Source organism: Dermacentor silvarum, chromosome 1 (genome assembly GCF_013339745.2).
Source record: "Dermacentor silvarum isolate Dsil-2018 chromosome 1, BIME_Dsil_1.4, whole genome shotgun sequence".
NCBI classification, from domain to species: domain Eukaryota; kingdom Metazoa; phylum Arthropoda; class Arachnida; order Ixodida; family Ixodidae; genus Dermacentor; species Dermacentor silvarum.
In genome coordinates, this window is record NC_051154.1 from 212,705,368 (window position 1) to 212,719,948 (window position 14,581).

The window sequence follows — 14,581 nt, forward strand, 5'->3', positions numbered from 1 at the left end:
TTCGTTACTGAGATTTAATCAGGTAATTGTAATTATATCTAACTCGAGAAGTACTGTCTCAATTATAGGTGTCAATGAGAAAATTGTAGAGCATCATAAATAATCCCGATACAGCTTTCTGTTGCTCAATATGTGCTACATAAATGTGTTTTTTTCGAGTGTGAAAGAAGCCTGCGAATACACGAAAAATGCCTCGAGCGGTCAGTCGCGCGGCAATTCTGCGTGCATCTCGCGGGCTTCTATATGAAGCGAAGGAATAAAAGAGCCCCTAATTGAATATATTTTTGAAAACGATGTGTTAGTTTTTAGCGCTCTTATTAAGATTCTTGAGTAACACGCAAACTCTAGTTAATGACTACACACTCATCTGCTGCGCGGGAATGGTATGCACAAAGGGATGTATATATGTATACAAGGAAATATACAGGATGTCCCAACTATCATGCACCGAGATTTCAAAATATGTTAATGTTACTTAACTTGACAGAAGCAAGGTAATGTTGCTTGCCGTCGCTTGGAGATACTCAGATTATTTTTGCATTCCAGCTAATTATATAATTGGTCTTAATTGAACTCAAATGTTATAATTAGATGAAAACTGTCAATGAGAAAATTTTAGAGCAACATGAAGAAATCCCTACGCAGTTTTCTGTTGCTCAATACGTGCAACATAAAAGTGTTTTTCCGAGCGTGAAAGAAGCTCGTGAATACACGCAAGTGCCTCGAGTGGCTAGTCGCGCGGCAATTTTGCGTGTATATCCACGGGCTTCTTTCACGCTCGGAAAAACTTTATGTGGGACGTATTGAGGCAACAGGAAGCTGTATCGAGAGTTTATCATGTTGCTTTACAATTGTCTCATTGACACTTTTCATCTAAACATACTATTTGATAGGTTGATTAATCAATTAAGACTAATTATGTAATTAAGCGGAATACGAAAAATAATCAAAGTATCTCCGACTGACGGCAAACAACGTTACCTTGGTTATGTCCAGCTACGTAACATTACCATATTTTGAAATGTCGGTGCATGATAGTTGGGACACTCTATCATCATCAGCCTATATTTATGTGCACTGCAGTAGGAAGGCCTCTCCCTGTAATCTCCAATTACCCATATCTTGCGCTAGCTGATTCCAGCTTGCGCCTGCAAATTTCCTAACTTCATTACCCCACCTAGTTTTCTGCCGTCCTCGACTGCGCTTTCCTTCCCTTGGTATCCATTCTGTAACTCTAATAGTCCACCGGTTATCCATCCTACGAACTACATGGCCTGCCCAGCTCCATTTTTTCTGTTTAATGTCAACGAGAATATCGGTTATCCCCATTTGTTCTCTGATCCACACCGCTCTCTTCATATATCTTAACGTTAGGCCTAACATTTTTCGTTCCATCGCTTTTTGTGCGGTCCTTAACTTGTTCTCCAGCTTCTTTGTTAACCTCCAAGTTTCTGTCCCATATTTTATCACCGGTACAATGCAATGATTGTACACTTTCCTTTGCAACGACAGTGGTAAGCTCCAGTAAAGATTTGGCAATGCCGGCCGTATGCACTCCAACCCAATTTTATTCTTCTGTAAATTTCGTTCTCGTGATCAGGGTCCCCTGTGAGTAATTGAACAAGATAAACATGCTCCTTTACAGACTCTAGAGGCTGACTGGCGATTTTGAATTCTTGTTCTCTTGCCAGGCAATTTAACATTATCTTGGTCTTCTGGATGTTAATCTTCAACCCAATTCTTACACTTTCTCGATTAAGGAGCTCAATCATTAGCTGTAATTCGTCCCCATTGATGCTGAATAGGACAATGTCATCTGCAAACCGAAGGTTTTTGAGATATTCGCTGTTGATCCTCACTCCTAAGCCTTCCCAGTCTAAGAGCTTGAATACTTCTTCTAAGCATGCAGTGAATAGCATTGGAGAGATTGTGTCTCCTTGCCTGACCCCTTTCTTGATAGGTAACTTTCTACTTTTCTTGTGGAGAACCAAGGTATAGCTGTGGAATCCTTGTAGATATTTGCAAAGATATTCACGTATGCCTCATGTACTCCTTGATTACGCAATGCCTCTATGACTGCTGTTATCTCTACTGAATCAAATGTTTTTTTCATAATCTATAAAGCAATATAGAGAGGTTGATTGTACTCTGCAGATTTCTCTATTACCTGATTGATGACATGAATATGATCCATCGTAGAATCTCCCTTCTTGAAGCCAGCCTGTTCTATTGGTTGGTTGAAGTCAAGTGTTGCCCTGATTCGATTGGAAATTATTTTGGTGAATATTTTACACAATACTGAAAGCAAGCTAATGTGTCTATAACTCTTTAATTATTTAACGTCTCCCTTCTTATGGATGAGTATAATGTTGGCGTTCTCCAGCTTTCAGGTACACTTGAAGTCGTGAGGCATTGCGTATAAAGGGCTGCAAGCTTTTCAAGCATGATATCTCCTCCATCTTTGATTAAATCGACTGTTATTTTATCTTCTCCGGCAGCTTTTCCCCTGGTCATGTCTTTCAAGGCCCTTCTAACTTCATCGCTAGTTATAGAAGGAGCCTCTGTGTCCTGTTCATCACTACTTCGCATGAAAGTAGCTTGGATGCTCTGGGAGCTGTACAGGTCAGTATAGAATGATTCCGCTGTTTTTACTATGTCATCGAAATTGCTGACGACATTACCATGCTTATCTTTCAGTGTATACATTTTGCCTTGCCCTATGCCAAGTTTTCTTCTCACTGATTTCACGCTGCGTCCATATTTTACTGCTTCCTCAACCTTTTCCACGTTATAATTTCGGATATCCTTTACTTTCTTGTTGTTGATCAGTTTCGACAGTTCAGTGAATTCTATCTAATCCCTCGAGTTTGACACTTTCATGTTTTGACGTTTATTTATTAGGTCCCTTTGTTACTTGGAAGAGTTTACCTACTGGTTGCCTTGATGCCTTACCTCCCACTTCAATTGCTGCTTCTGAGATCAGCCTAGTTACGGTTTCATTCATTATCTCTATGTTGTCTTCATCTTCCTGTAAGCCCTTCTGCAGTTCGTGAAGAGTACTGGATTCTACGAACGCTTGTGACAGCGGAGCTTCTTCTGTGACTGTCTCTGCGAATGACTGACTCTATTTTTTATTTTTTCTCCCTTATCATTGCTTCCCTTTTTCCCCTCCCCAGGTGTAGGGTAACCAACCGGGCACGTCCTGGTTAACCTCCCTACCTTTCCCTCTTCGTTTCTCTCTCTCTCATCTTCCTGTTCTAAAGCTGCATATTTGTTTGCAACCATCCAGCCTGAACTGGTCTGCTTTTACCTTTACTGCGTCTAGGTTGGCCTGTTTCTTCTTGACTAATTTTATTCTTTCTCTCTTCAAATTGAGAGAAATCCTAGACCTCACTAGCCTATGGTCACTGCACTTTATCTCTACCTAACACTTCTACATCCTGCACTAGCTGGGATCGGCAGAGAGTATGAAATCTATTTCATTCCTTGTCTCTCCATTAGGGCTTTTCCAAGTCCACTTCCTGTTGCTGCGCTTCCTGAAGAAGGTATTCATTATTCGGAGCATATTCCTTTCCGCGAATTCTACCAACATTTCTCCTCTAGGGTTCCTAGAGTCGATGCCGTAGTTGCCAATTGCTTGCTCACCAGCCTGCTTTTCCCCCACTTTTACTGCTTTTCCCCCACAGTATACTGAGTTTGCGCCTTCCTCATTGCTAATTCAACATCTTAATAAAACTGTTGTATTTCTTCATCATAGTGACTGGAGGTTGGCGCGTAGGCTTGAACTACCTTCCTTCTTTACCTCCTATTAAGCTTTATTACGACGACTGCTACCCTCTCATTAATGCTGAAGAATTCATCAATGGTGCCCGCTATGTCCTTATGGACTAGAAATCCTACCCCAAATTCTCTCTTATCCGGAAGACCTCTGTAGCAGAGGACGTGGCCGTTAGTCAGCACTGTGTAAGCCTCACCAGTTCTTCTAACCTCACTAAGGCCAATAATTAATATCCCAGGCAATACCTGATAATTCTTCAAATAGCCCGGCTAAACTAGGCTCACTCGAAAGGGTGCGAGTGTTGAACGTTGCCAGGTTCAGTTTCCAGTGGCGGCCTGTCCGGACCCAGAGATTCTTAGCACCCTCTGTCGCGTCGCAGGTCTGACCGCCGCCTTGGTCAGGTGCTCCGCAGCCACTGGGGACTGAGGGCCATGGGTAAATTGTTGGAGTCATGAGGGAGGTAGTGGCCGAATACTGCACCAGGGAGGCCAATTCCTGTTCTGGTGAGGGAGTGGCTTTGTTGAAGCTTAGTGGGCCTTCCTAATTTGGTTGGACCTTGAGTAGTATAGCCCCACTAGCTCTCGGCAATATATTTTTTTTTTCTTTTTGCCGGTTCAGGCGCCACTACATGCCTGTAAATGTAGTGGGCTGAAAAAAAATCGAACAGAACACTACGCGTCTATGCATACAACACTAAAATAATCCAACTTAACTGCCGAATGACCCTAAATCATTGAGAATTGAAATGTCATATGTTCGTACTCTACATCCGTTATTAACGCACGTAATAGTGCCACTGAGAGCCTCGTTGACTTCACGGATGTACTATCAGACTCGCTCTCATTTTGCGGTCAAAACTCTTGCGTGCGACTTACGCATTACAGAAACAAAAACAAAAGAACTTGTGCAAATTACGCGTTGAAGACTACAAGAAGATTCGCGCTCATTTATAAGTACTTCCACGCACTAAATGAAACTCAAATTCTGCCGTCTTCTAGATACACGTGCAAGACACGCACAGCCTTAGACATACCCTTCCATAATACGTCGAAGAGAGAAGAAATCTGTAGAGCGTACCATTACTAAAAGCGATCCGCGCAGTCCGTTTCTAAGGCGCGGTACTCTCTACGTGCGTGCGGGAACAACCATCCGGCGATTTCTAAAATCAGCTGAAGTAGTCTGCAGAATAACCAGTATTTAACCTGATACAGCGTTATTTTCCGAACTCGCGAAATCCAAAAAGAAAGTCTTAGCTTAACGGAAACTCATGCGAAATATCTACATATCTCTGCGAAAAAACCACTGACGCTATTCATTCTTGAGCGTTCAGCTGTCACGTTTTCCTCAAAGCAAACATCCCAATAACTCGAAAATTTATCTACCTCTACCTTGATCAGAAGAGACCAACACTGCCCTCTGCCTAACAGAACGTTCCTAAAACTCAAAGTTGTTCCAAGGTATTCTCAGAGAAATGAATAATAATGAATGCAACTTACCAAACGTGCCTCGAAAGAAAAGCACTACTGTCAAACAAAACACGACTTGTCACGAACTCCACTCTTCATATATATCGTTACGGGCTAAATGGGCAACTGCTTCGGTAGGAGATGGAAGGGAGAGAGAGAGAGAAAAGGTAAGTAGGGATGTTAACTAGACAAAAGTTCGGTTGGCTGCCCCACGCTTGGTGAAGGGAGAGGGGCAATAGAAAGAAAGAAGAGAGAGGGGGGGGGTAGAGAGACGGGCACGGACAGCACTAGAGTCAAAGACGTTCGCAGAAGCCGGACGTTGTCAGAAATCACAAGAGTGTTTTCACTGCCTTCTGAGCCGATGATCGGTGGGGACGGTGTTCTAGTATTGTCTGTTCACTCAGAAGACAATCACATAGTTTCCTGAATGCGTTGGACATAGGTTGTCTTTGTGCTTAAAACTGAGGACAGTGGCACAATAAGTGGTCAATGTTCGCCTCGCAGCCGCAGACATCACATGCAGGACTGTCAGCCATTTCAATTGCTGCTGAATAAGCTTTCGTGAAGGCAACTCCGGCCCAACCACAACGGACACAAAAGAGACGCTTCGCGTCGGTGCGGTCCGGCCGGAGGTCCGAGTTGCAGCGAAAGGTTTAGCCTCTGCAGTCTGGTGCACCTTGTATGTGCAGGTACACTCAGCTGACGAGAGTGTACCTGCAGCTTTCTGTTCATGAGAGAGGAATGGGGACGCAGCTGTCTTCTTGGTTTGACGTCCTAGCAGCCTTATCTGCCTCATCATTTCCACTGATGCCACAATGGCCTGGTATCCATTAAAAATAGATATCATGGCCTTTTTCTCTCAAGGCAAGGATAAGTTACATGATTTCGCATGTCACCTGACCGTCAGTTCCATCTCGAAGAAACCACTCTACACATTGTAAGGCCGGTCTTGAATCGCAGAAGACTGTCCACTTTCCAGGACTCTCTGCATTGATCACATGAAGCGCACCGTGGAGAGCCGCGAGCTCTGTAGCTGTAGACGTAGTGATATGGGAAGTCTTGAACCATTGGGTTATTCCCCTTGTTGGTATAACTACAGCACCGCCGGAACTGGTTGATGTAGTTGAGCCATCAGTATAGACTTGTGTATAGTCGCTGTATTCAGCCATCAGTATAGTCGCTGTATTTCTCGTACAAGAGGAGTAAATTAAGTTACTTGAATGTAGAGGACGGTAAGTCCGACTTTTTCTGAAATCCGGAGATTATGAGGTTTACATGAGCATGGATCACACTCCATGGAGGAATCGAAGGTCTCGCCGCTGGTGTGCACCCTGACGTAAGAGATGCATGGTGCGCAAAGACAGTTGCAGTGAAAGTCACGTAGGGCCTTTCTACACGGAAACTTGCGAGGTGGTGGGTAGGGGTCCGGGCGAAGTGTATTATGTGCGCACTCATTGTTTCAACGGTAATGTGTGTCCTGATAGTGTACTCTTGAGCGATTACAATAACTTCTGTCGTTGACACGCTGCGCGGTAGACCAAATCATATCCTGAAGGCTTAGGCTTGGATGCCTGGGATTGTATTCAGATTAGTTCTGCAGGTGTTGGAGATGAACGGTAGGCTGTACCGCAGGAATCCAATAAAGAGGACCATTTACAGTTGCAGCATAAAGTTTATTGACACTCCCCAAGTCTTTCCTTCTGGGAACCTAAACATATGGCAAATTCCCGCCAGTCGTTTTTTCACATAATTCAAATGAAGGGTCCAGGACAGAATTCTGTCATTAACCACGCCCGAAAACCTCAGACTTGTGCTGTACGATATCAACTGTCCGTCGACGGATATCATGTACGGAGACATTGGTTTCCTGGTAAATGCCACCACTGCACACTTTTCACATTATATGTGAAGTCCTCGTTTTCGATGGTTGGATGATAGTAAAGTGACTGCCTTCTGAAGCCACGCGCGAAGCTGAAGTCGCGTCACAGCCGACGTACAAATACTAATGTCGTCAGCATAGATGGAGAGCCGAATGGTGCATCTAAGAATGTCGGCGAGTCCACTGACTGTTAGATTGAAGAGCGTTAGGCTCAGTGCTCCGCCCTGACGGTCGGACCCTTAGGTTACTGTAATGCTGTGAGGTAGGGCCATCCTCGATAAGTATGAAAAAGGAGCTCGTTTGTAGGTAGCTACTAATCCAGAAGTCGATCTTGCCGGCAAGTTCTACTGCCTCTAACGTTCTGTAGATCACTTCGTGTGTTACGTTATCATATGCTCCTTTAACATCGAGAAACGGGGAATCAGATAATTGTTTGCAGGACTTCTGATTATCGACGTACGTCACCAAGTCTACAACGTTGTCTATGGAAGAATGGCCACGCCTGAAACCGGCCATTGCGACTGGATATACCTCGTAATGTTCTAGGCGCCATTGTAATCGTGCTAGAACCATTCTCTCTATTAGTTTTCCGATGAAGCTGGCAAGCGCAGTCGGCCGATATGATGCAATGTCTACAGGCGAGTTACCAGGCTTGAGCAGTGGAATTAGGCGACTGGTCTTCCATTCCTGGAGAACGGTGCCTGTCTGCCAGGAGCTGTTAAACAAGAGCAGGAGCACTTTGCGAGCCTCTTCGCCAAGATTGCATAGGGCATGGTAGGTTATACCGTCGGTTCCTGGCGATGATGAGCGTTTGCACAAGGCAAGTTCAGCTTCAAGTTCGTCCATAGTGAAAGGACTGTCCATGCGGGGGTCGCGTGAAATCGGTGAGTGGTCGAACGTCGATGTTCCGGTGGGTCTTGTTTCGCCAGCAATCCTCCTGCAGAAATCGTTAGCGACGTCAGTATCTGCATTGTTGATGAAGGGCCATAGACTTGAAAGGGTGGTGCTGCTGAGGGGTTCCACGAAGACCACGAAAAGTTTTCCATATGTGAGACAGAGGTTTTATTGGATCCAAGGACTCGCAGAATGACATCCATATTTGCGATGCGAGTTTGTCCATGCAACACTGAATTTCCTTATGAGTTCTTCTGGCCAACCTCAAGTCATGTACAGACTTTGTACGTCTGTACCTTCGCTCTGCACGGCGATGAATTGCACGCAGCTTCTCCAGTTCAATGTCGTATTCGGTGCGTGTAGACGTTCTCGAAAGAGAACGCGCGGCAGCCTCTAGGGCACCCTTTATATTGTCCTCTAGCCTAGATGACAAGCCTTCACGACAGCCGTCTTCCACAATTGACTTGAACATCGGCCAGTCGATACATTTGTTGACGCCGGGTAGCTTGGAGTCAGTCAGCCCTTCAATCCTAAGATATGTGGGGAGGTGGTGACTTCCCAGCGTGTAATATGCGAAAGCCACGTAACCTTTCTGGTGAAGGAGCGTGAAACGAAGAATGAGGTCCAGGCAGCTACTGAAGACATATGCACGCAGAAAGGTGGGGCTTCCATCATTTAACAAACACAGCTCTTGTTCCGAGGCAAATGACACCAATCTTCAGCCCCTCGAGGTTATCTTAGAGCTTCCCCAGGTGGGCGTTAAAATCCCCAGTCATCACCCAAGGCTGCGGAGTCAGTGTTGTGATTCGCCGTAGCCGCTCGCAGTCCAGCGGACGCGAGGGCGATATGTGGGCTCCAGCTACTGTGAAAGTGAACTTGCCATTCTTGTTGTAATGGAGTCTTGACCTCTGAGAAGTGCCGCTACAATATATATATATATATATATATATATATATATTATCAACTCCCGTTAATTTGGTGTCTGTTAATTCGAATTTTCCCTGCACTCGAATGAACTGGAAAGCCCCGGCGAAAATCATACATTGCTATGGAAGAAACACTCGTTTATATCGAACTAGATAGCACGTCATTTCGGTTAATTTGACCCCCATTGACGGCACTCGGCCTGCCCGCTTCAGGCCGAACTGGTAGTCATTTCTTAGCCGTATGGTCCCTTCACGGGATTTGAATAGTGTTTTCAACTTTCCCTATCGTTCATTTCATCTCGGCAGCAAAGTTAGAGCGCTACCTCAGCGGTCTTCTTAAGATCGGTTTTCAATATTGAGGGAAGAAGCCCTAATCTACGGTAACACATAGGCAGCTCGGCATTGTCACCGTCCTAGATTGGTGTGGTTTCAGGCAGAGCGCGTTCTCAATCCGTTCATAGCAGCGTGCGCCTTGAAACGCTTGAAACATATAGCGGTTCTCCCACGCAACTAGAGCCGAACGTTAAAAATATGCAGATTCCGCGTATCTGTACAGAACCAAGGTCGTGTTGTTGTTGGTCGCTTCGAGATACTCAGATTACTTTTTACATCCCGCCTTGGTACATAATTAATCTTGATTAATTAAGATTATCTATACACGCAAAGTTCCGCGAGCGGCCAGTCGCGCGGCAATTTTTCATGTACTCGCGGGCTTACTTCATGCCTGGAAAAACACTTTTATGTAGCACGTATTGAGCAACAGAAAGCTGGATCCAGCTCCCGATCCATCGGGAGTTTTTCATGTTGCTCTACAATCTTCTCATTGACACTTTCAATCTAATATTATATATAGCAGAATTGGATTAATTAAGACTACTTATATAATTGGGCGGAATGCCAGAAATAATCTGAGTATCTCCAAGCGACGGCAAACAACTTTACCTTGGTTCTGTCCAGCTACGCGACATTTGCATATTTTTGAAGTTTGGCTCAAGTTACGTGGGAGAAACCGGTGTATACAATGATGCACCAACGAACGCGCGAACGCGTCAAAACGCTTAAATTCAATAGATATGATGGCGCAAAAGAAACACCGATATAAAGGCACACGTCCAGCGTTCTACGCATCTCAGTACTTTCGCAAAAGCGCTTAAAGAAGCAGGCATTGAACGAATGAACGCGTTTCTTTAGACTTTTGAAACTCTCATTCAGATTCACACATGCATGAACGTGTCACAAGTGGACCGTCTTGCCATTGACTTAGGTTGACATTACTTACGCCAATGTATATGCTCCCCTTGATCGTGCATCAACGATCGCTTTTATAAATATTTCATGGCGAATCGTTAACGCGTCCTACATGCCTGAATTTCTAATAGCTAAACTTGATTCTATGCTTCTGTGACGTGTGTGACAGCCTTGCATGCCACCTTCAGGTGGCACTGTTAGCAGATGGTCAATAACTATTTCGTAAGCTTCTTGTCCATGCTGTGCGATTGACTTCTTGAACCTTGTTGAGTGAAGAACTCATTTCTCTGCACTTCCGGGCCTAAATGAATATTTTCTTGCCTTCTGGTCAGCATTCTTGAAACACACATTCCTGCCATGGGTGACACACATTTCAATGCCATATAGTCGCACATTTATTGGTGACTGCTTTCGCTGTTCCCGGTACGCAGGGCCGCAGATTCTGCTGTAACCCAGTTTGGTTTAGTTTCAATCCCCTTTTCGCTCTCTCTCTTTCTCTTTCTCTCTCTCTCTCTCTCTCTCTCTCTATATATATATATATATATATATATATATATATATATATAATTTGGTTAAGAACTAAAATATTCCGATTTTTTTTTGTTTCCTTGACAACAGAAACCGAGCCCTTGGTGCACCTGAAAGTGAAGGTCGCTGAAAAAAAAAGAAAAAAAAAAGAAAGAAATAGATGAAAAACAAAAAGAAAAACAAAGATTATCGAAAGGCGCATACACGTGGAGAAGTAACAGTGTTAAGGACTTGAGGAAATAAAAACGCTTTTCTGGTGACCATTCCATTAAGGTGTTGGTCGCCTCTATCCTTTTTAATACGTACGTATGCAATAATTATATATACTTTTCATTTGACAGCGTTTTCAAAGTTGTCTAGGCATTTTTTATTTCCATAATACTCAGTCTTCGCGTGCAAATACTGTTTTGTGAAAGAAAGTAGTTACTGAATTTCGATGCAGAGCGAAATATCCATCGGAATAAAAAAAATACTACGGACTACATGACTACAGCGTCCGGCGTCGAGTTCGGCTTCTTCGGCTTGTGGAGTTCTATGTGAAATACCACGAACAAATTTTTTTATCGTCTATTCTGCTCGATCTAGCGGTAAGTGATCGTCTAGAAATTCCCCAACGTGTTCTCGTTCAGTTGAGCAGCCTCAGGTCCCGTCTTCCCCCCCAAAAAAAAGAATAGAAAGGAAGAAACGGCTGGGAGGTTAACCATAAAAAGTCCAGTTTGCTACCCTACACGTGTGCAAAGATATTCAAAGAGATAGGAAGGGGTAAAAAGACGCAGTTTAGCCCGAAAGACGAAGCATCAATTGCGATAGCAAATTAGGAGAGAGCTGTACGGGGTAAGGATAGTATTTTCATCGGCTGCCTAAACTTGGTCACATTCGCTTTCTAACTGAAGTAACAAGCATGGTGTCAGCGCGCACAAGCAAACATAAATAGATTACACTCGATGACCGCAGACAACCACGGTCAAAACGCTGGTGTGAGCAAGCGCGGCGGCAGCATTGAGCGAAGGTTCGTGCTGTCTATCGCGTCAACGGAAACTAAGCGGCTAAAGCACAGCGCATACAAAGGTAAGAGCCGTGTGAAGATCGCTTTCAAGAAACGGTGCGCGCGACAGCCCGAAGCCGCGCAATGTACAAGTACGCAGTTGCTGGCTGAGTAGAAGCCGCACTCCCTCCCTCCCGCGCTGCATCCCGATTTCCTCCTTTCGCGTGGGAGATTGAGTTGCCAGTTCCCCTTGCGCCCGGTTGCAAGATACGCATTTGGTGCCGCAGCTAAACGTCGCTTCCCCCTCCCTCCCTCTCTCCCTCCCTCCCATCTCCCCATGGCCTTTCGCACACGGAAGACATCGCGTTTCTCTCCGCCGTGCGTTCGCTCTCCGTGAAAGCACGCGTCCCTCGCGCGCTGTCAGTCGCACATACAGCATATACGGCGCACGGCGACGATTTCATCGCCCTTGGACTTTATACGGAACCTTACGGCGACGACGACGGCGACGACGATAGCAGAAATCTGCTTGGAGTGTTCATATCATTGCTATCGCAATAAAAAAACATCATTACAGAAACCGGAATTGCCGCGATATATCACTCAGAAGGCGGTGCGTGTTAGCCCGTACAGGGCTCGGAGATTGGTACACGATATTCGGGCCGCATTGCGGCCGGCGCTCGTTGCACTATTGGTGAGCCCTGGATGATCGCTGAGGAGGTCAGTGCAGTCACAATGCATCTAAAAAGCTCTCGCTTTCATGTGATACAAAAAATGCGTCATCTCGCTGTCTCCAGCGCCCACAGATGCCGCAAAAAGTGCCGGCAGAGGCGCGCACCGGCTATCGTGTTTCAGTCAATGGGCACATATCGAACGGTGGGAACCCATCAATTGGACTGTTCTCTTTCTTCCTGTCTCTTTATTCTGCGTTGTTTCTGCTTTCTTTAGCTCATTCAATTAATTAATTTCTTTATTTATTTGATTTGAAGATGTTATGACAGCCTGTACACGTACACCTAAAGAACGCAATCGCTCTTTCTCTCTTTCTCTTTCTCGCCCAATGTAACAACCGGGAAATCCTATGGTTCACAGATTGCTCTAGCACAAAAAAAAACTTACGAGTTTATGGCGGGGTAAATCTCGGCGAGAAGATTGTACGTCTGGTAGGGCAGCCAGCACAGGGCGAAAGTGACGACCACGATCACCATCATCTTTATCACCTGCAAAGAAGAGAGGAGGCAAGCGGAGTTGTGAAACGGAAAAGTATACAGAAGGGAGAGGGGATAACTCGGCACCAAAGTAGAAAAAGAACAAGAAACGTTAAAAAAGAAAAGTACTTTCAACGCCACTTTCGCGGCTTACGTAATAGTTTAGAGCCGCCGTTGGGCAGCTTTTGCTGACTGGGCGCGCCGCACTTACAGGCACTTTGGAAGGTCGAAGGAAAGGACAACGCATTCGCACTGACTGCGGAACGTAGAATCGCAGGAGGAAAAAAAAAATTAAAAATAACTGAAAGGGCCGCCATCAATTCCAACACGAGGCGGCCCGTCGACGATTCGTTCTTTCGCCGTATAGCCATAAAGTCGCCCTCTTTTGTCGATGGCCGCGTGCACACTGTGCGCGAATTGCGCTTCGCGGTTTTTCGCCCCTTTCGCGCCGTTTGTGTGGCGTTGGAGGCGCCTATTTCCGGCGCTTTTGTCGGCCGCCAGCACGACCTTCCTTCCCCCTCGCGCGGAAGTACGCCCTCGATCGAACGCGGGCCAAGCGGAAGCAACGAAGTCGGAAGGAAACAAACTATAAAAATAATGGAAACAAAGAAAACGGCGGAGAGCCGACGGGCTGTGCGGCGAACGATAGGATGCCTCCTTATCGGTCCATCACTGACACGAAAAACGTTTCACATCGCATCTCTCAAACGGACTTCCGTACTATTGTTTTACGCAAAGACATGGGAGAGCTGATAGCGCTGTTTGTCGTCTTTTGAGCTGGGCGAAGGTTCGCGGCAGCCAGTTCCACACTGCGGCGAACGTGGTAATCGCGTTCAGGCGTGAGCCACAGTTAGGTGGTTCGGGACGCCTTTGCAAAGGGTTCCGGTTCGGGAAACCTCTGGGGCCGTCACCGCTCGCTTTCGACATCAGATATCCCGATGCCCGTATGAGCAGCGCCGGCTGTCGTATCAGGATTGATGTCTATGTGTTTGATCTGGCTTGCCGCAGGAGCGCACTCAGCTAGCTCAAGAGATGTTTGACGATATTTGTATCCACAAACGAAACATGCTTTGAAACAGTCAAAACAAGAGCAAGTATCGGAAGTGCTGCACTGATGTATTGAGAGCATGTGTTCTTTTTTTATGAATTTTTTTTTATGCGAAAGCATTATATGCCCCATTAAGCGGAAAATGCGGCGTTGACGTGACCACGCCAGTATCCGGAAAGGCTACGAAGGCACGACCATTGGTGGTAGTGGAACCCACGACCGTTGGTGCTCATTAAGGCGAAGTTAATTAAGGCTGGCGTTGGCGTGACCATGCCATGGTCCAAAAAGGCTACGAACCCGCGACCATTGGTGGGAATCGAACATACATTTGGTGTTAATTAAGGAGTAGGTATTTCTAGCCGGCGTTGGCGTGACAACGCTATGGTCTGAAAAGACTACGAACCCACGGCCATTGGTGGGAGTCGAACCCTAAACTTTTGGCGTTAAGGAGAAGTTAGTTAAGGCACAGTTAAATGAGAGAGTTAATTCCTAACTGCTTAAAAAGTAAAGGGTAAGTGTATCCGCCTAAGCCTTCTCATTTGCCACCACGCGGTGGTAGCAATGATGTAGCATTCATCCACGCAGGGATAACTAGAGTTTTTTTTTAATTGTCCAGCCCTA

General features: G+C 45.5%; 1 protein-coding gene across 1 annotated transcript in view; it reads right to left on the reverse strand.

Moving 5' to 3' along the window:
• LOC119436741 (tachykinin-like peptides receptor 99D) overlaps nucleotides 1–14,581 on the reverse strand; it is a 128,491-nt gene that overhangs the window by 59,621 nt on the left and 54,289 nt on the right. Inside the window, exon 2 of the mRNA XM_037703724.2 lies at nucleotides 12,824–12,924. Coding sequence (XP_037559652.1) covers nucleotides 12,824–12,924 — 101 coding nt within the window. The remainder of the gene's footprint in view (nucleotides 1–12,823; nucleotides 12,925–14,581) is intronic.